This window comes from Antechinus flavipes, chromosome 4, assembly GCF_016432865.1.
Source record: "Antechinus flavipes isolate AdamAnt ecotype Samford, QLD, Australia chromosome 4, AdamAnt_v2, whole genome shotgun sequence".
Taxonomy (NCBI): Eukaryota; Metazoa; Chordata; class Mammalia; order Dasyuromorphia; family Dasyuridae; genus Antechinus; species Antechinus flavipes.
The window spans coordinates 117,599,672-117,623,094 of NC_067401.1; the positions used below are offsets into that span (position 1 = coordinate 117,599,672).

Here is a 23,423-nt window from a genome sequence, read left to right on the forward strand (position 1 = left end):
GGGTAAATACAAATGTGAAGTCCAGAAAAATAGTGACCATATCTTTCCCAGAATTATTATCACCTTGCAAGTATCAAAAACTTACAGACTTTCTGAACTAGCTTGAAAATAGTTCTACAAACTACAAAAAAGCCTGAAGCTTGGGACAGTGTCTACCTATCCACAAGCGAGCAGAGTCCAATTTTAATGTAAAGTTCAAAGTTAAGACTAGAAAAATAAGCAAATCAGAAGAAAGGATGGAAGGCAAGAAAGAGGGAAAGAAGAGGAGGAAGTAGAAAGGAAGGGGGAAAGAAGGAGAGGATTTAATCTTAAAAAGCTATGACTTGGATGGCACAGAAGACCAAGACAAACTCGGACTACAATGTGAAAATAGCTACAAAAAAAAAAAAAAATGCTTATTGGACCCAGACTACACTAGAATTCCTAGAAGAGTTGATAAAAAAGAGATTAATAGTGGTAGAGGAAAAACTGAGAAATGAAATGAAAATTACGCAAGAAAATTATAAAAAGAATAATTAACAACGTGGTAAGAGAAGTACAAAGAAATGTTTCAGAAAATATCGCCTTAAAAAATAGAATTGGCCAAACAGTATAAAGAGCACAAAAATCCATTCAAGAAAAGAACTCTTGATGGAGAGAAGTAGGATGGAGAAACTTTTCACACATAAAAGACACACAAGAGCTTTCAATATGGAGGGGAAAAAGGGAGAAAGGGAAGAGAGATAATGCTTGACTCTCTTATCAGAATGGTTCAAAGACTACCTCCCCCACATCCCTAAGTAGATAGAAATGTGACTTTCCCAATAGAACACTATGAGGGAGGTGATAAGAGAAAGAAAATGGGGGAATGATAAAAAAAGAAGGATGGATTAAGAGAGGCAAACAACACAGACTTTTGAAGAGGGTTAGGATAAGAGATAGAACAACAAGAAAATGAGATGAAGGGAAATATGCTGTTAGTGATCATTAATGAATGAGATAAGCTCACCCATAAAATAGAAAATAGCAGAAGGGATTAGAAAACAGACTCTATTACGAGAGACACCACTTTAAATAGAAAGAAGTTAGAAGAATGAAGGGAACAGAATCTAAAATGCTTCAGGTTGAATAAAAAAAAGGGGCAAGAGTAGCAATCATGATCTCAGAACACAAAGTAAAAGCAAAATGAGACCTATTTCTATAGCAGATTTCTCTGATAATCCATATATAAGAAATAAGAACAAAGTATAGAAGTGAGTCAAATTTATAAAATTAAGGGCCATTCCTCAATTGATAGTCAAAAGACATAGATTTTAGAGGAAACCATGAAAAAATAATCTAAATCTTTATGAGAGAAAAGTAAATTAAAACAACTATGGGATACCACCTTATACCTAACAGAGAAATTCTGGAGCAGATGAGGGAAAAAGAGGTATACTAATTAAGTACTGATGGAGTAGTCAACTGGTCCAACTATTCTGGAGTACCATTTGTGATTATGCCCAAAGGGTTAAAAAACTGTGCAAACCCTTTTACTGAGTAATACCACTACTAGGTATGCAATCCCAAAGAGATCAAAGAAAAAGAAAAAGAACCTATGTGTACAAAAATATTTAAAGCAGCTCTATTTGTAGTGGTAAAGAATTGCAAATGGGGGAATGTTTATTAATTGGAGAATGCTTGAATAAGTTGTCTCATATAAAAAAAAAAGTTGTCTCATATGACTGATAGATTGTGCTATAAGAAATGACAAAGGGGTTGGTTTAAGAAAAACATGGAAAGAACTATATGAACTGATGCAAAGAGAAATAACAATCAGAAGAAAAAAACTTGTCTCATATGACTGATAGATTGTGCTATAAGAAATGACAAAGGAGTTGGTTTAAGAAAAACATGGAAAGAACTATATGAACTGATGCAAAGAGAAATAACAATCAGAAGATCATTGTACACATTAAGGAGTCAGGTCATAATGATGATCAACTGTGAAACACTTAGCGATGATGAGTAACATAACGATCCAACAAACCTGATAATGATGAAAAAAAAAAATGCTATCTAGCTCGAGAGAGCATAATGAACACTGAGGGCAAAGTATAATTTTCTCACTTTATTTTTCTTGTCTTTTTTTAAAATATGGCTAATACTGAAATGTTGTGCATGATTTTACATACATAACTGATATATTGTTTGCTTTCTCAGTAAATGTAGGGAGAATATGGGAGAGAGAAAACTTGGAACTCAAAATTTAAAGAAAAAAGTACATCAAAAATAACTTACAATGTTAACCAAAAGAAAAAAAAAAAAAAAAGAAAGCAAGAAACAAAGAAATTTTAATTGCAAATTATTGAAAAAGTCTAAAACACACAAATTAAGCCAATAAACACTGGCACATCAAGATTCTTCTTCCACATAAAAGCCTTTAGTTGATTTACTTTGATAAATTAAGAAGTACAAATTGTAGCCAGTCATCCACATAACTACTGAAATGCTTAAGTAAAAATTTAAGTTTTCTAAAATTCTGTAAATATTGATTTTTCTTAGGAAATCTTTTATTTTTTTTAATTTTATTTAATAATAACTTTATACTGACAGAATCTATGCCAGGGTAATTTTTTTTACAACATTATCCCTTGCACTCATTTCTGTTCCGATTTTCCCCCTCCCTCCCTCCACCCCCTCTCCTAAATGGCAAGCAGTCCTATATATGTTAGATATGTTGCAGGATATCCTAGATACAATATATGTTTGCAGAACTGAACAGTTCTCTTGTTGCACAGGGAGAATTGGATTCAGAAGGTAAAAATAACCCGGGAAGAAAAACAAAAATGCAGATAGTTCACATTTGTTTCCCGGTGTTCTTTCTTTGGGTGTAGCTGCTTCTGTCCATCATTTATCAATTGAAACTGAGTTAGGTCTCTTTGTCAAAGAAATCCACTTCCATCAGAATACCTCCTCATACAATATCGTTGTCGAAGTGTATAATGATCTCCTGGTTCTGCTCATTTCACTCAGCATCAGTTCATGTAAGTCTTGCCAGTCCTCTCTGGATTCATCCTGCTGGTCATTTCTTACAGAACAATAATATTCCATAACATTCATATACCACAATTTACCCAGCCATTCTCCAATTGATGGGCATCCATTCATTTTCCAGTTTCTAGCCACTACAAACAGAGCTGTTACAAATATTTTGGCACATACAGGTCCTTTTCCCTTCTTTAGTATTTCTTTGGGATCTTAGCCCAATAGAAACACTGCTGGATCAAAGGGTACGCACAATTTGATAACTTTTTGGGGCATAATTCCAGATTGCTCTCCAGAATGGTTGGATTCATTCACAACTCCACCAACAATGCATCAGTGTCCCAGTTTCCCTGCACCCCTCCAACATTCATCATTATTTTTTCCTGTCATCTTAGCCAATCTGACAGGTGTGTAGTGGTATCTCAGAGTTGTCTTAATTTGTATTGCTCTGATCAATAGTGATTTGGAACACTCTTTCATATGAGTGCTAATAGTTTCAATTTTATCATCTGAAAATTGTCTGTTCATATCCTTTGACCATTTATCAATTGGAGAATGGCTTGATTTCTTATTAATTTGAGTCAGTTCTCTATATAATTTGGAAATGAGGCCTTTATCAGAACCTTTAACTGTGAAGATGTTTTCCCAGTTTGTTGCTTCCCTTCTAATCTTGTTTACATTAGTTTTGTTTGTACAAAGGCTTTTTAATTTGATGTAATCAAAATTTTCTATTTTGTGATCAGTAATGGTCTCTAGTTCATCTTTGGTCACAAATTTCTTTCTCCTCCACAAGTCTGAGAGATAAACTATAGGAAATCTTTTATAAAGCAAACTTCAGCCCAATTCATTTTCACTTGATCAGCATTAATATAAGTCAGAGGAGCTAGATATAGCTTACAGCATTTCTCTGGGTCTTCATTCCAACCTAAGAACGTCCACTGTAAATTGTGGTATATGAATGTTATGGAATATTATTGTTCTGTAAGAAATAACTAGCAGGATGAATACAGAGAGGACTGGCGAGACTTACATGAACTGATGCTAAGTGAAATGAGCAGAACCAGGAGATCATTATATACCTCAACAACGATACTGTTTGAGGATGTATTCTGATGGAAGTGGATTTCTTTGACAAAGAGACCTAACTGAGTTTCAATTGATAAATGATGGACAGAAGCAGCTACACCCAAAGAAAGAACACTGAGAAACGAATGTGAACTATTTGCATTTCTGTTTTTCTTCTTGGGTTAATTATACCTTCTGAATCCAATTCTCCCTGTGCAACAAGAGAACTATTCAGTTCTGCACACATATATTGTATCTAGGAAATACTGTAACCTATTTAACATATAAAGGACTGCTTGCCATCTGGGGAAGGGAAAAATCGGAACAGAAGTGAGTACAAGGGATAATGCTATAAAAAATTACCCTGGCATGGGTTCTGTCAATAAAAAGTTTTTTAAAAAATAAAAAAATTATTTAAAAAAAAAAAGAATGCCCACTGTACTTCCTTCAGTCAAGTGGAAAAAAAAACAACAGTCCCATGTTCAAATAACTTCTCAGCTGTGCAGCATTGACCTTGTCAATTAGCCTTAATATCTTACATAAAATGTTAATATCCTACTTTCTATTTCATGGTAGAAAGTAATTTTTTTTTTAAGTTTTAAGGTATCATCATAAAGTGAATTAAAGATATTTTAAAACTTTCAGAAAACTGTAATCTCATTTTGTTAAAGTTAATTCAACACATGTCACTTTATTTTCAGTGAATGAAAATTATATGAATCTATGACAAATGGAATGAATTGAATTTCATTGAACTTACTTTTTTGGCATACAGTACAATCTTCTGTACTTGGCCTGTTTCTGCAAAGCACTGGATAACTTTATTTGGAACATTGGCCCTTAGGTACACACTAAGTGCCAATGTAGGGTCCACAGACTTTACCAGATCACCCAATTCTTCTGAACACTCCAGCTGTCCAAGAGAAGGGGGAAAAAAAGAGAGAGAAAAGCTCAATTGATCTGAATCTCAGAACGGTTTTCTAAACTGTGGGATAAAATCTTTTTTCAAGGAAAGCACAAAATTTTAAAATGTTTTAAAATACAATTCCGACATAAACATCTAATTATTTCAATAAAAATTCTAATCAAGTCAAGAGTGAATCACAGCAAATTCAATCCAACTCATAGTACACATACAGCTATCATATGATGATATGTACAATAAAGGATAAATTTTAATCACCAAATACTGAACTGTCACAATTGCAGTTAATCATTATTAGTTAACATAAATTAGTGTATCTAAGCTGACATACTGCACTGGATATAAAGCATATGAATCCATAAGTTAAAAGACATCAAAAGTATTACTTGCATCATATAAATAAGTCTACCTACAGAACTGCTAAGAATAAAAAGTCTTATTCAGTAGTAGATATATCAATGACTCTAAGTAGCAATAATTGATATGGCTGAAATGATTATGAATCATATTTACCAAACAGCTCTGAATGAATCTTTGCAGATAATACAATCCAATGGGAAGCAAAACTAAACATGTATATGAAGAGCTTTCGAAACAATTAACTGAGAAACTAGAATCTTACAAATGGATTAATATGTTTAGATACACATTTCCTTATGTAATTAATGCTATATAGTAGAAACTAATGTTAAAAATATTACTGTGAAAACACCATGGATTGTCAAAACACAATTTTAAATCTAGATGTAGGTCTAGTATTAGTCTAAAATGTGTGTAGCTCCACTTTATGCTATCTAAATACACTGCATGCTTAAAACAATTATTTATGCAAGGTGTGAAGAAGTATAATGTAAGATGTATTACAAAACACTGGCCTTTCCGTGCCAAAGTACTTTTACTTTGAAGAGAATTTGAGCTAAAAAGAAATTAGTATTTAAATCAGGTAAAGTACTCTTAGAACAAAAATTTCTTCCTGAAATTTATATATTTACAGTCATTTAAAAATCCTTAATAAGCTCACAAAATTAGTGCCAAGTTCTCAAATACTTATTCTGAAAGAGTTGAATATCCTATGCAATAAACTATGGATTATATTTGTTTTTTTCGCCTTCTCTTTACATTTCTTTTCTTTTTTTTTTTTTTCAAATTAAAAGTTTTTTGTTTTCAAAACATAATGCATGGATAATTTTTCAACACTGACACTTGCATAGTCTTGTGTTCCAAATTTTCCCCTCCTTCCCTCTACTCCCTCCCCTAGATGGCAAGCAATCCAATATGCTATACATGTTAAAATACGTTAAATCCAATATATGTAAACATTTATACAATTATCTTGCTGCACAAGAAAAATCTGATCAAAAAGGAAAGAAAATGAATAAGAAAATAAAATGTTATATTGTGATCTACATTCAGTTCCCACAGTCCTCTTTCTGGGTACAGATAGCTCTCATCACAAGATCTTTGAAACTAGTCTCAATCATTTCATTACTGAAGAGAGCCATGTCCATCAAAATTGATCATCGTATAATATTGTTGTTTCCATGTATAATGATCTCTTGCTTCTGCTCATTTCACTCAGCATCAGTTTATAGAAGTCTCTCTCCAGGCCTCTCCAAAATTATCCTGCTGATTGTTTCTTTTTTTTCTTTCCTTTTTTTTTTTTTTTTTGGCTGAGGCAGTTGGGGTTAAGTGACTTGCCCAAGATCACACAGCCAGGAAGTGTTAAGTGTCTAAAGCCAGATTTTAACTCAGGTCCTCCTGACTTCAGGGCTGGTGCTCTATCCACTGCAACACCTAGCTGTCCCGATCGTTTCTTATAGAATAATATTATTCCATAACATTCATATACCATAACTTATTCAGCCATTCTCTAAATGATGGGCATCAACTAAGTTTCCAGTTTCTAGACACTACAAAAAGGGCTGCCACAAACATACAGGTCTCTTTCCCGCCTTTAAAATCTCTTTGGGATTATAAGCCCAGTAGAGACACTGCTGGATCAAAGGGTATGCACAGTTCGACAACTTTTTGAGTATAGTTCCAAACTGCTCTGCAGAATGGCTGGATCCATTCACAATTCCACCAACAATGTATTAGTGTCCCAGTTTTCCCAAATCCTCTCAACATTTGTCATTATCTTTTCCTGTCATTTTAGCCAATTTGAGAGGCATGTAGTGGTATCTCAGAGTTGTTTTAATCTGTATTTCTCTGATCCAATAGTGACCTTTTCATATTACTAGAAATGGTTTTAATTGCTTCATCTGAGAATTATCTGTTCATATCCTTTGATCATTTACTATGGATGATATTTGAAAGAAAAAAGTGTTTCTTTGATGTATTTTCCAATTTTAAAAATAGCTGTTCTGAAAATTAAATATAACAACCTGCTTATTCAAAACTAGACTGGTCTGTACAAGAAACTGATTTTTTTTTAAAGGGACCTGCATCTTCAAAAATAGGACAAAAATGGAAAAGGAACCCATTTGCGACAGAAAAATATATGGACTTACTCCTTTTGTACATGTACTGCATTAATAGATTTGTCCTATGACTAAAGTATTTGAAACTAGGGGAAAAAATCCTCATGTTTTAGTTGTCAACTAATGAAGACTTCTTTGGCCTGGAAAACAAAAGTTATCTATTTTCTATAAGATCTTGTTTATATAGCAAAATAAATAACCATTATGATTAATAGTTGAGAAAACAGTAGTGGATCAAGTGACCAGGTTTGAAGGAAAATTGCCTCAAGAACAAATTCTCAACATATAAGAAAATTTAAAATGTTATCAATAAATTTGTATGCTATCTCTACCTTATGTTTTATAATAAAAAGGCAATAAATTTTCACACACTTTTGAATAAGAGCTAGGAAAGTTTGCCTAGAATGTTACGCAGAATAGTTTCCATACTTCTTACTATAAGCATTCTACTGACTCAGTTAAACTTCAGTTCTCTGATGCTAAGTGAAGTGAGCAGAACCAGATCATCATTGTACATGGCAACAACAAGATTAGACAATGATCAATTCTGATGGACATGACTCTTTTTAATAATGACATGATTCAGGTTAGTTCCAATGGTCTTGTGATGAAGAGAACCATCTATATCCAGAGAGAAGACTGTGGGAACCAAGTGTGGATCACAATATAGTATCATTCCTTTTGCTTCTATTTTGTTTTCGTTCTCATTTTTTTCCTTTTTGATCCGATTTTTCTTGTGCAGTACAATAATTGTAGAAATATATATAGAAAAACTGCACAAGTTTAACATATATTGGACTGCTTGCAATCTAGGGGGGGAGTGGGCGAAAGAAGAGAAAAATGTGGAACTATGGTTTTGGAAGGATCAATGTTGAAAAATTATCCATACATATGTTTTGAAAATAAAAGGTTAAAAAAAAAACACAAAAACAAACCCCACTTTAGTTCTTTCAAAATGATTGAATAAAAATCTATAGTATAATAGCAAACTACTGTAGCCTGTATTATTATCAAGAGTGATTCTTCCAAAGAGCTCCTGGTGTGATACTACAATATACTTCTCACTATTAGAAGTATGACTTGACTGCTGGCAGTAATTAGTATTGAAGGACTAATGGAAAGAATGATGGATTAGTGATACCTTGCTTCTATAGTTCTATGACAACTTTATTTTCAATAATATCCATATCCATTAGCCTTCCCATTTTATTAGCAAACTTAAATGGTAAGAGATGATCAGCTTTATGTTTACATCTCAGTTTTAATAAGGAAAAAAAACTACAACAAATATATAAGGATGAAATTTCCGTGAATGTTAAGATAAGGTTTTAGATTCTCTAAAAATGGGCAGTATATATTGCTCTGCCCACAGATCTGATTCTAAACTGCCCTAGGATTTCTACCATCCTACGTATTTTTCCTGGAAGTAAAGACCATTCTTCTCCAGTGGAATAGTGCAAGAACTCAGTAAGATTTCAAATTCCATGAGCTGGTCACATGTATTAGTTACTTTGATAATAATTCTAAGCATTCCATGCACTGTGTGCTTCTGTGTTTTCTAGAAATATATTAGGTACTCATTTTGGGTGCAATCTATTAGCATAAGCATTTAATTTAGTTAAACTAATATATGTTAACTCTTACCTTATCTTCTTTTAACCATTTCTCTAGCAGCTGTTTGCGCCCCTGTTGAAGCACAGGCCTACAGAGTTCTAAGGATTCATATTTATTCAGTTGGCCTTGATCTAAAAGGATTCCAAAGTACTGGAGTAGAGGTGATGTCTGACCTGGTTGTGCTGGAACACTCTGGAACCGACGAATGGTGTCTGGAGTACGTAAAATTCCCTTTAAGAAAGACAATTTGGAACAAAATTATTTTTTCCTTTTACAAGTTCTTTGCTTAAACAACTCTAAGAATATGCTACAAGTATTAACATAAGTCTGTGACAAGTACCACTCACTCTTATAGGCATATTCAGGATTATGAACTGACAAAATTAATTAATGTTCTGATTCTAGTATGCTTAAACATTAAATATATTCATAAAGCATCAAGATAGATGATCTACTGTGTAGGTACCAATGTGTACAAAAGTACATTATTTAAATTTAAAGCACATGAACCTGAGTAAATCATGACAGGATAAATACCAACACAGAAACAATTTGTTTAGATTCAATCTTATTAAGACTTGATTTTCCTCCTCTATAAAGTAGCACAAAAAAAAAAAAAATTAAGAAAAGAAAAAGAAAAAAGTGACTTGTTATTAATTGGAGAAACAATGAAAAGGAAGGACTGTAGAATAAGAATACAATCCAGTATTATTATATTGTTTTAAAAAAAAAGATTAATATGAAGAAGTAAAAAAAAAAAAAGAAACAAAAACCTTAAGATATCTATGAATGGATAGAACACAGCCATGTAAACAAGAACTAGAACAATTTATACCTCAGTAAAGGAAAATAACAATAGACTTTAGAGTTCTAATCAATACCATCAACTTTCATAATTTTAGAGGAATTATAGACCTAAGTGTTTATTCCACCTCTCAGGAGAGAAGTGGTAGGCTACAGATATAGAACTGTATATCTACAGTTTCCAAACATGATTATACCATAGTCATGTTTTTCTAACTTCAGAAGGATGGGAAGTGAGAAAGATTTTTTTTTAATTAAAGAAACATTTTTATAGAGAAAAAAATGAAGGGATTAGATTAGATCCTCTCCAAATCTCTTAATTTCTAAAAATTTTATTTAATTAGTCAAACTGATGACATATAACTAGAACAAAGTGAATTTTCTTCCAGGTGAAGATTATCAGTAGTCATCTTCAACTGTGAACAGATATTGCTCTGGTTTTCTTAAATTCTAGAAATTCATAATATTTTAGGCATAAATCAAACTCTTTCTGGATTAAAAGTAATGATATCAGCATCCAAACCTATAGTAATAATACTAAGCTAAAAAACTCTGGCTTCACTGAAGCAAATTCTCTTAAGTGAATAGGAATGAAAAATTGGCAAAGACAATAATGACCTAAAGAGTCAGTATTTGAGGGATAGTGATACCTCAAGCAAATATAGCAAAACTATGTAAGAACTGTTGAATAAGCTCAATTTAGAGATATGCTAGAAAATTAACTACGCTGTTCATATCTTTTGCCATTGTAACAAATACAACTCAAAGAAGTCAAAGATAGATGAAAAGGTTGCACAGATACATAGCAGTCTTTTGGAGGAATTTTTAACTTTCCCTAATGGGAAGTAGTGGAGGGAATAGCTGAATAAATTGCAGGATATGAATATAATGGTCTATATTATTACACTAAGAAAAAAATGAACGTGAAGTTCAAAGAAACCTGCAGAGATCTCTATGTCCTGATACAGAGAATATTAAGTAGAATCAAAAGATTATGCCAAGAAAAACACTAAAATCAATGCAATAACCAATCTTGAATTGAAAAAACTAATGAATATTTTTTCTTGGTAGAGAATGTGAATCAAAACATATACTATTAGCCATGGCTAATATGTTGTTTTATTCAACTGTACTTTGTTACCAAGAGGAAAGGAGAGGAAATAATATTTTAAAGCAATGTTCAAAATTAAGAAAAAATTAGAAATGACTATCAAAAAAAATTTTTTTAAATTAAACCCACACAGCCCAAAAAAGCCAAATTTTGATCTTTTCCTAATATGGCAACAATGAAAGGCATTTGAAAGGGACATAAATGTTTTTGGGGAGTTTCAATGTGTTTTTTTCCCAAAATTTACCTTTGGTGCATTAGCAGCCACCTTTGCTGCCTCTGAGTAATTCCCTTGTGCAAAGAGAGCATTAAATTTCCGAGCAAAAAGCTCTTCAGCTCCAGCTAAGTTGTTACGCACAGCCATTCGCAAAGCCAGATCAGGATTCTGTAGGACGTTGGTGATATAAGGAATTATATTCTCTTCTTCCACACACACTGACAGGACCTATGATTTAAAAATGTTAACAGATATTTAAGTATTTTGTAAAACAACTATTCTAAATATATTTAGATAGTACTAGTATTCTCCTTACTCATTAATGAAATTAGGATTCAACACAGTTATTTGGAAAAGAGAAGAAAAGTATTGAGAAAATCTGAAATTGGAGTAAAATGAATCCTTTTGAAAGAAATGTATGTCATGGTTCTTTATTTAGTAGTCTTGACTACTAAACTAGACAAGACTACTAGACAAATAAGTCAAATCAAGTTCTGTATTTCCTTACAATTTACCAGCCCATAATTTTTCTTACTTAAGATTAAGCTCCAGATACTTTAAATTCATCTTTTGCCTCTAAAATGGCCCAACAGTAAGTTATAGAACAATTTAGTTCAAGTCAGAGGAAAAGAGATATGTTCATTAAATCCTGGCTTCCTTCAATTTAACTTAAATGCTGTCTCCTATATTAAATCTATTCTTAGACCTCTCTGGCCCACAAAAGCTTAGTGGGTCCCCCACCAAAATAAGTTATTTTGTTGATGTTTGCTTTCTTTATATTTATGTTGTATTCTCTCCCCACACTTCATAAGCTTAACTGCTCCTAATACTTTCCACCAACTCTGTGGCACTGGTTGGGTCACCTTAGTAATGTTATTATCCTTGCCCTACTAATCTAAACTATCAGAATATGATCCAAAGGGCATGGCACTGCACTAGCAGAAGATGTTTAAGGCTCCACTTTTCCAATTCCCACAACTAGCAGTACATCAGAAAACTGAACACTGCTTGTAAGAATCAAACATATTTCACATTTTCACATTCACCAATATTTCACATTTTTTTCCTTTTCAACTAGAACACATCAACAAAATTAACATTAGCCTGACTTCATCTTTAAAGTAGCCTATTACTACAGGTAAGATATTCTGCAAAGTGGATGCTGTTTCAAGATATACATATTTGCCCCACATCAAAAATCTATTTTTAAAAAGAAAGCAGAATATTATTTGTTCTCTTCCTCTTCTCCCTCCATTATTACTACTCCTGTCTCTAGAGATGATATTAAATTCCAGCCTTTCTATTTTCAACTTACACTTTCTACATCAAATACAAAATGTCAATCCTATAAAATTTATGTTATTTAATTTATTATATTATTTTTTTTTTTTGCTGAGGCAACTGGGGTTAAGTGACTTGTACTACACACAGCCAAAAAGTGTTAAGTGTCTGAGGCCACATTTGAACTCAGGTTCTCTTGACTTTATAGGTCATTTTAACAAAACTTAATATACATTACTACTGATGCTCCTACACATATCAAGATTGGTTGCTCCAAAACACTGGAAAACTATGAAATGATGCAAAATAAAATACACAGGGCTTTAGAATATATAATTTCTTTGTAAGTAGAGATCATTTCATTCTTTACATTTGTACGCCTGGCACCAGGTACATAATAGGTACTTAATATTGTGTTAATTGACAGAACCAAGGCAATAACATACACACATATTTATACAATGGTTATAATATAAATCAAGTTAATTTAATACTAAGAGAAAACAAAACTAATCAAAGTTATTTCAGAGCTTTGTTGTATTAACTGTTGAGGATTGGAGGTGGAATGTAGCTTATGGGGAGATTTATTTTGAAGTATTAAGCTAGCTGGACAAACAAATATATGTCTATTTTTAAAAAATTCACCGTCTTAAACATCCACATTCTATTTAGCCTCAGAGTAAGGGAATCAAAGCAAATATAATCACTCATAGTGTAGCCAACAGTTATAAAGGAGAAAATACTGAAAAAGCAAAGCAGTCAACTAAGATTAGTTATCAAACTATTCCTTAGTGAGATGTAGGTCATATGTTTATCTATTAGCTTTGAGAAAAACAAAGGAAGAATCCCAAGATCCAAGATTCTATCAAATAATAGACTAAAAAAATTAAAGTTTTAACCAAAGTTCAAAGTGAATTAAAAATTTTAAGTATGTCTACTGAGGTCTTAATTAAAATGAATTGGAGAAGTAGCTAGATGATGCAGTAGATAGAATAATGGCCCTTAAGTCAGGAGGACCCAAGTTCAAATTCAGTTTCAGATATATAACACTAACTGTGTGACTCAGGGCAAGTTAATCCCAATTGCCTAACCAAAAATAAATAAATAAATAAATAAATAAATAAATAAATAAATAAATAAATAAATGAATGAATAAATAAATAAATAAATAAATAAATGAATGAATGAATGAATAAATGAATAGATGGATGAATAAATAAATGAATGAATGAATGAATGAATGAATGAATGAAATTGGCTACTTTGGGATTCAACTTACTAGGCTTTCCTTTAACATAGCTAGATAACAGCACAAGAAAAAGTAATGAGCTTCACAACTTTTAATATATTGGTTTAAGACAAAACAGATCAGCCTTATTAACTGTGAAAATTCATTTAGCTTACCTATGCTTCAGTTTCTTCATGTGTAAAATAGGAATAATGCTTCTATTATCTCACTACTATCTACTTTAGGTATTTTTAAAAACACAAGGTACTAAATAGATCTGATCCAAGTTATTCTTCATGAAGTACTTCTAACTACTTTATAATACTTTGAAAATATAAATAGTATGTAGGTAGAAATCTAAAGCTGAATAGTCTAAAGTCTGAAGTCTTTTAGTATCTAGGTTAGTCCATGATACTTACTAAAAACTTCAGTTTTTAAAAAAATATTTAGTATTAATTTTAAAAATATATACTAGTAGTAGGAAAAAGTTTTCACTGTAACTTAGATATTATAGAATTATCTATTTTGTACAGTAGTGTGGTATTTTCTATAGGGAGATAATCACTTTGAAAAGCTTTTGAAGACTATCTACTAGGTTTGTGTGTCTTTGCTCCTTAAGTGGAGTATAAACAGATTCCTTACTTGTCCCTTTCTGTTTACACCAATAATTCCAGCTGTTGCTTCATGAGGTGCAGTAACAAAGATGGTTTCTCCACTGATTCTATTCATGTAAATGCAGGTACCAGTCTCCAAGTCGTATAAGTGGATATAGCCATACTTGGTAATCAAGAATACCACATCATGTTTTTCACTGATCTGTATAAAGAAAATTAACACTTTAAAAAAAATAATTAAATTGAAATCAGTTCATAGAACATGCTTTATTTTGTACAACCTTTTTTTTTTTTTTTTAAAGAACTTTGCCAAAGTTTATCCAACCATTTCCAAAATGACCAGAATTGGTAATTTTTCTATATACCACATAAAAGAAACAAGCTTAAATTCATAATTAGGAGGACAATTTTTAAAAGTCACTTAAAACATACCAAATTCACTTAACATGCATAAATTGGTTTTGCTGTTTTGCTTTTTTTTTTTTTCCTTTCCATACTCTTGAATTATTATTTTTTTTGGGGGGGGAGTGGGGGGTTACATGAGATAGTGCACTGGAAAAGATTAGGACAGATATACTGGGAGAAATTTTGGTAATATAAAAAAAGATCAATAAAATTATTTTTTTAAAACAAAATTCTCTTAACATACCTGCATTGCCACAGGAAAGTCATTTTGAGCTTCTGGAGGAAAAAAGACATCTACTGCTTTCTTTGGAAAAGGCTGATTCCCTGTAGGTGGGGTGCCAACTTCAATGATATGTAACTGTTCAACAAGACACAATCATATTTTCCATAAGAATTCTCATGATGTCTGCATTTTTTTTTTTTAGGCCAAACAAAAGTATCAACTAAAGGCCAAGGCAATAGCAGAACGAGAGTCAGTTTCTGATCATCTTATACGAGTAGAAAGGAACATTGGCCTAGATCACCTTAAAATTATATATTTTGAACTCTAAGCTATGTTTTGGCATTTACATTTACAAAAAAGTGGTAGAATACTGGGAATTCACAAAAACAAAGGTGTACTGAAAAGTCAAACTCAGAATGCAGCTGAAAACTAGTTCAATTAAGAATCTTTTGAGGTTTTTTTTGGAGGCAGTATTTAAGGTTCCTTTAGTTATGAAAATAATGAAATGTTTTGCTTTTAAAAAGTTTCCTGTAGTACATAAAGCAATTAACAGTGAATAAATTCAAGAATAGATCCTCTAATTCTTTCAAGAGTGCTAGATCTGATCTATGCAATGAATAAGAATATTTTATCCATTAATTACTTTATTAAATTATTAAACAGAAATTCTCAAAGTTATTGTAATAAACCACTTCAAAAATCTCTTTACAAAAGACAAAGTAGAAGGCAAAAACCAGTAATGAGGCCCCCAAAAAAGAGTTAATGAATGCTTTATAGAAAGATATTTATAGAGACAACATATTTTTATGTAAAGTGCGAGTTATTATGTGTATATTAGAGACAGAAGTCAAAGTACCTTGCTCTTGCACTTACGTAAAGTTATTTTATCCAAGATGTCAAGAGTGACTTTTTATTAAAAATAATAATAATAATAATAATGAATTTATTTTTTCATTCTATCATTTCAAATCTAAATGGAAAATATGCCTTTGGATTCCTCTCAAGAAAAAGATTTCTAGCAACTTACTTCAAGCTGATGAAACTACATTTGTCATTTTAATAGTCATCACTTAATAGAGGCATTCAAATCATCTAATTTTTAAAAGATGACTCAAAGCATCTAGAGAATGATCAAATATTTTATAGATATCAGAAGGAATAAAACATCAGCAATAACCAGAAAGAAATATGCTTTAAATTGCAGGAGCACTGGAATTAGGGGATTAAGGAAGAGTGAATTTTGGGAGAGGAAGACAAGTAGTTAAGCAAGTTCTAGTTTTAAAAATTTGTTTGCTTAGTGTTTGTATGTTTTCCTTTCCATTTCAAGAAACCAAAGCTTACCTTGCCTCCAGCTTGCCCCCTTACTGCAAAACAAAACAGTGTTGACTCTTCAGCATTTCCTTCCATCTTAAATTGTGCAAAGCTAGCAGCATGTCCTTCAATGGGCTGAGACACTTTTCTGTCTACAGAATAGAGTTGCATGGCGCCCACTACACGATTTTGCTGCAAAGAAATCAGGTTATCAAAATGAAATCTACTATATAATAAAACTTAATTCCTGAATTCATTAACACAATAATCAATGACAATATTTTATGATCATCAGAAATCCATTTCTTCAGAGATCTATTTCTTCTGTTATTGAACCATTTTCAAGGTAGACATAATATCTCACTGCTAACAATTTAGGACTGAAAACAATATTTTCTCTGTAGATGGCAACCTAATGATGTATTTCAAATAACCCTGTCAAAGAAAGATGAATAGATTCATGGAATATTAAACACAGAAGGGACATTAGATAATGAATTCAACTCATTGTACATGTGAGAGAAAAATCAAGGCACAGAAATTTAAGTACCTTGCTCAAGGTCACATGGAATCATGACTAATATCCCAAGTCTCCAAACTCCACCTAAAGCTCTTTTTTTTTTTTGGCTGAAGCAAATGAGATTAAGTGACTTGCCCATGGTCACACAGACAGGAAGTGTTAAGTGTCAAGTGTCTGAAACCAGATTTGAACTCAGGTCCTCCTGACTTCAGGGCTGGTGCTCCATCTACTGTGCCACCTAGCTGCCCCCAAAGCTCTTTATTTCTACCCCACTCTTTGACATAACCTCTAATTTGTAAAAGAATTAATAATTTAGGCTTAAATAAAAATTTTTAAAAAGGCAATTGATATATTGAGTATAACTATATTTGATCAACTATGTTACAGGTTCTAGATTGGTAGTATCAGACTCAAACAGAAATGGATCCCTGTGAGCAAGCATATTGACTTAGAAAACCACAAATTATCATCATTTCATTTGTTTTTATTAAATACTGTGGCTCATATAAATTAAGCTCAGATAGTCACCAGGCTTAGAATCCTTTATAATCATTTTTGTTTACTTCCCCAAATAAAGAAAAGGGAATTTAATTAGACCAAAAGGAACCATGTTGTAAGCAAATTGTTCCCATTTATCTGCAGATTAACCCAACTTCAGAAAAATCTTATTTTTGAAATTTACTGAATTCTGAGCAAAGGACCTCTATTCCTTTCTAATCTACATAAAATTGGAATACCTGTGCAGATATGCCAGTAAGAAGTAACCACTTCTGCTTTGCATCTGTACGATAGTTGATAATCTGGCAACCAGCAAGACTAGAATGCCGATCAAACATCTTCACTGGTTGTGACTCTCCTTCCATACTCCAGTGATAGACTGCATTGTCCGTAACAAGGGCAACAGTATTCAAAGAAATCCATTTCCAAAAGGTGACATCATCAGTCATGGTGTGAGCCTTCATTTTACTTTTCATTTCAATGTTAAATATTTGAAGTGTTTTCCCAGCTTTAAAATAAAAAAGGAAGATTTTAAAACCAAGATTCAGGATAAACTGTAGTTTCTGTATCTTCACATTCATCCAATTGAAAAGGCACTACCACACTATCACTAGTTGTAGAATCATTAAAATTTCTAACAAAAATAACATTAAGGAGTTAATGTCTAACACTCTACAGAAAAGATTTGAAGCATTAAGTTATTCCTACTCAATGTATTATAAGCTTTAATTTAGTATTGGCAAAGTTAACTTTTCAAAGACAAAATATAGACAGAATTAAAGATTACCATCCTAGATTATTCTAATAATCTGATTATATAGCCATCTAAGCCTTGAATTGAGACAACACTAACAAAGCACAACACTCCGACAAAAGGATGGAAAACAGGTAAACCTTATAACTGTGATTGGAGGCCAATTTTTTTCCCATTGATAGCTACTTAGTTCTACATATACTAGCAGAACAAGTATGTACAGATACAACATGAGCTTTTAAGACTGGCATACTCCCTCTGACCAAATTTATGGAAGCTGCTTCTTGAAGAAAGAGGTTCCACTTAAACTCTGCCTTGTCACTCATATCAAGAAAAGGAATTCATGCTGTATCTATTTGTTTTAAATTAGAAAGGGAAAAGGAAAAAGAAATGCAAGGAAGGATATAATATATTAAAGGGTTAGGAAAGGTTTCAAGGAACATAGTTAATATACTGGAGGCAGGAATAAAGTTCAAGTTTCACCCCAATAAGACAGCTTACATTTAGTCCCAGAAGGAAGGAATGTGCCTTGAGTTTGAAAAGTTTCCAGAACTAGTTGCAAGTTTTCAGAATAAGGGCCCATATTTAAAAGTTAATTTGAAAGGCCAAAGTCCTTAAAAGATAATAAAAAAACCAGCAGCTAAACTATCAGTAAAGTTTTTGAGACTGCATTTCTGGGCCAGAAAATATGTGGCTCTTATAAGATGCTCTTTTCCCAAGAGAAGAAAAAACAGCTTTATACTTGCTGCCATCTAACCACAGAGTTTGGAAAAGCTTTTCCTAAAATGTAAATGTTATTTCCATCCTACACAATATGCAAAGCACACTAAAGGCAAAAACCAGACTTGGAAAAATTGTGATAGTTATAGTCCTGTTTATAAAAAGTAGCCTGAAGTTAATAGAATTAGCTACATAGGAAACTACCTTAAAATGATATTCTTTTCTTCATATAAAGCTTAAGATTATATTCAGATTGTTTAAAAAAAAAAAAAAGGTTTAATAAAAATGCCTATCTACTATGCTGTAGTAATGAGCTCTGGAATCTTTTCAACTCATTACATTTTCTTTTCATAGAACAGGACAATAACTAATACAATCTAAATTGAGAACTCACCATCTGCATACACATAAGAAAGCATTAAAAAATATAATAGTAACAATAAAGTTAGAGAAAGTATTCTAAGAAAATTATTTGAGTACCTTCAAAAGGCACTTCAATATAAAGTCTGTGAGGATAGGGACAGTGACTCATCTAGATTCTGTATCTTCCCTAGAACCTGCAGAAAGTAGGTAACTTCAGAAAGGGCTTTTGAAACAAAGAGGAAGAATCTAGGATGTAGCTAATTAAATTTAAGCAGCAAGACTAATTATAATCACTGGATGAAGAGTTTCAACTTTCACACTGCAAGATTTAAAACAAGTTGTCTGTTTAAAATTGTTACATGCTCTATAAATTCTGTAAACTTTGAAAATTTCTTCCTCTTAATCTAGTCAAATGATCTTAGCTCCTGAGGAATGTAAAACAGTGATTCAACTGAAGTTACCAATGACAATCTCCTATCTTTTCATATTAAAACAGTTGTCTGTAATACAGACCAATTATACAAACAGCTAACTATAGCATATTTTTACCCTAAGTTTTCCTTAGGGTCTTACAAAGAAATGACTCAAAATTGGACAGGAAATCAAAAGTAGTTTAGTCTGACTTGTACCCAAGTAAAAATCCAGTTGTGTATTAAACAGTAGTTAAGAATCATGCTTTGTAGTATCTTTGAAGTCCACAGAGAGATAAGTTTCTAACATTAGGCCTAATCTTTGCCAATCTATGTCATTTTAGCCAAATTTAACAAGTATACTACATTAAAACTTAGAGCCCAAATTGTGAACTTATACCTTCAATGAGGTGAATTTATAATATTAAAACTGGTTCTTCATACCTTTTAATGCAATTACTTTGCTAGCTGGATTCATGATGGCACTGTCAGCTGAAATTGGTCGACGAATGGGATTACTTGGATCATTCATATCAATGATTACCACCTGGGCCTGCTCGCCTACTTTTTCTCTAATGCAGATGAATTTGTCTGACTCCATAGTCAAAGTACTGAAGCCAATATTTGCTGGGTTGATACCCAGATTCTGGAGCTGAAAGAAAAGACAGGTCCATTAATAGAGAAGCACACAGCAAAATAATAGTTATATAACAAATACCATTGTTACTAGCAAGTAATTCCAGAAAGATATTTAATTGAATGTTGTAAATTAGCAGACACCATATAATTTTTCATTTGCCAAAACTAGAGCACTGCCACCCTCGTTTCATGATTTCAAACAAAGCAGTGAGAGGCAAAAGGTAGTAATGGCTTCTGCCTTAAGAGAATCTCAGTGGCACTAAATTCAGTTCCATACTTAAAACTGACACAGAATTAAAAACCACCCAACTACAAATTAGAAATAGTGAAAACAATAAGCCACAGCTATCAGTCATGGTTCTACATGAAGTGCTGGTAGAATCCCCCTACCTATTCCCCATCCTAGGCTGCTAGTGCCTCTCCCAAAGATTACATTCTGTTTTTGCAAGTACCCATTTATGCAAGTTGTCCCTATCCCCTCAGAATATAAGCTCCTTGAGGGCAGACATTTTTATACCCCCCTAGCACATAGTATCTAATTAATATGTAAACTTGCTAACTGATAAGACATTTTAGAATATGAAGTCATCAATTTCTCTCTCATGTACAGGGACCCCATGTACTCTATATCTCCGACAACTTCAAACCTTTAAGTATTTAGGAGAGAGATACACACAACACACACACATTTGTGGAAGCAAGCATCTTATCTTTGTGTATTTGAGGTATAATACAAAACATACATAAAAAAGAGTAAGGCAAGATGTTGTGTATGATCTAACAATGTAAGGATTATAAGCAACTAAGTAGATCAAGGAATGCTTTATAGCACTTGGTAAGAACCTTTAAGAGATATAGAAAATGTAGAGGTTTGAGAGAAAATAGAACAAGGAATATTCCAGAAATAGAGAAATAATTTAGTCTAGAGAATGTCAAAATAATCAATTCTGTTCATTATTGGATGATACACATAGAAGTGCTGGAAAGAGGAAAGTATTATAAGCCTGTCAAGTTATTTTTGAAAGCCTTTGTAAAGAATCTAACCTGAATTCCAGCAGGCACTGAAAATAAATGATAATTATTGAGATCAAGAGATCTGTCACACCTAGTTTTGGAATATATAAAAGTATAGTTAATTACATGAGAATAATAGCTAGTTAAAGGCAGCTAAATGGTTCACAGGATGGAGCACTGGGACTGGAATCAGGAAGACCCGAGTTCAAATTTGATCTCAGATACTCACTGTGCAACCTTGGGCAAGTTACTTAACTCTCAGTTTGTTTAATCCACTAGAGAAGGATATGGTAAATTACATCTTTGCCAGGAAAATTTCATGTGCAGTATGGATCATGAGGTCATGAAGAGTTGGACACAAATGAACAGTGGCTGGTCATGGAGAACCACTTAAATTTGGGACGCCTAGAGGTGAGGTAGATAGAATGCTAGGCCAGAATTCAACTGGCTTCAGACTTAGCCAAGTGATCTGTTTGCCTCACAATTTCCTTACAATATTTTGGTCACAAGATATTCCTTATTCACAAGATTAGTCTTCAAGCAATGGAAAAATGAACTGCCTTGAGAATTATTGAGTTTACTCTCCTTGTAAAGTCTGAAACTCAATAATAACTCAATAGAGAGGATAAACATTTGAGGGGTAAAGTTTAGACAAAATGGTCCTCTGAAATTCCTCCAATTCTCAGAATCCATGACTCCATTATCATGAAAACACCCATGGCTCAAACCTGCTCTGATGTTAAGACCCAAAAAAGAATCTCACTTATTTTAATTGTATAATGCCTTACCCTAACCTTTCCTTTTCTGAGGCCTTTATCTTCCTATTAAGGGAAGAGAAATAATGAAATGTCTAAAGAAAGGCTCCAGGGATGCCTTAAATGCCATAATAAATCATGTGGCTCAATACTATGAATGGAGGAAACAATCACCTATTGTTGATCAATAAACTATATTGATCAGTGAAGAACATTAAAAACCAGCATACCAATCTTTGCAATCTTTTTTGAGGAAAAAATAGAGAATTAGACAATAACCAAAATAATTGACTTCAACAAATCCACTTTTTCTATATTCTCTACAAAATCCAAAAGGAATTAACAGAACAACAGTATAAAACAGTATTAAAATACTTGAAAGTCTACTCAAGACATCTAAGAGTTATATTACAAAATTACAAAAGCATTCTAAATAATTGCAGAAATATTATTTACTCATGAAAGGCAGAGAAAATGACACTAAGTCTTATTCAATACTACACTAACTAAAATGTCATTAACTTCTATAGAGTCAGGAAAAAAAATAAAATTCACTGAAGAAACAAAAGGCCAAGAATATCAAAAGAGTCAAAAAAGAAAAAAAAAAAAAAGAAGAAGAAGAACAAAGTGAGGAGGGAAGGGAGCCTATTTAAAACAATACTACAGTATAAAGAATTATAGCAATCATCAGAATAATTTAATACTGGGTAAGAAATAAGAGGTTTAACACATTAGATTTGAACACATAAATGTTAATAAAGATAGTAAACATACTTTGTGACAAATCCAAACATCCCAGCTATTTCAGAAAGAACTCACTACTTGACAAAAACAAAAAACTGGAATATAGAAATTATATATATATATATATATATATATATATATATATATATATGTAAATAACAGAAACTAGGGATAGGCCATTATCTCACACTGGATACCAAGATAAGATCAAAATAGATGCATGATTTAGATGATAATCTCAAGCAAATAAGTAGGGCATGAAGAGTTCATGAGAAAACAAAGATATAGGAAGGGTCACAGAAGGCAATATGGATAATTTTGATTATATTAAAAAAATTCATACCAACAAAAACCAATGCAGCTAAAATCAGAAGAAAAGCAGGAATATAGGGATGAAATCTTTGTAGCAAGTTTTTCTTTTCTTTTTAAGTTGCCCGAGGTCACACAGCTAGAATGCAAGGTCACATTTGAACTCGGTCCTCCTACAGCAGGGTCGGTACTCTATCCACTGTACCATCCGGCTGTCCCCCACAAATTTTTCTGATTAAGGTCTCTTTTCTCAACCATACAGGGAATTGAGTAAAATATGTAAGAGTCTTACCCCAATTGATAAATGGTCAATAGATATGAATAGGCAGGTTTCAAAGTTATCAATAGCAATAAAAAGAATGCTCTAAATTACTAATAAGTACAAAAATGCAAATTAAAACAACTCTGAGTTACCA

At 32.4% G+C, this 23,423-nt stretch overlaps 1 protein-coding gene across 2 annotated transcripts in view; it reads right to left on the minus strand.

Annotated features, from left to right (window-relative positions):
* CLTC (clathrin heavy chain) overlaps positions 1-23,423 on the minus strand; it is a 75,544-nt gene that overhangs the window by 31,581 nt on the left and 20,540 nt on the right. For both annotated transcript variants that reach the window (XM_051994130.1, XM_051994131.1), the window contains exons 2-9: positions 19,991-20,198; positions 17,539-17,807; positions 16,312-16,473; positions 14,992-15,105; positions 14,371-14,544; positions 11,250-11,447; positions 9,121-9,321; positions 4,832-4,984 (exon numbers count right to left, since the gene is read on the minus strand). In XM_051994130.1, the coding sequence (XP_051850090.1) occupies positions 4,832-4,984; positions 9,121-9,321; positions 11,250-11,447; positions 14,371-14,544; positions 14,992-15,105; positions 16,312-16,473; positions 17,539-17,807; positions 19,991-20,198 (1,479 nt within the window). The remainder of the gene's footprint in view (positions 1-4,831; positions 4,985-9,120; positions 9,322-11,249; positions 11,448-14,370; positions 14,545-14,991; positions 15,106-16,311; positions 16,474-17,538; positions 17,808-19,990; positions 20,199-23,423) is intronic.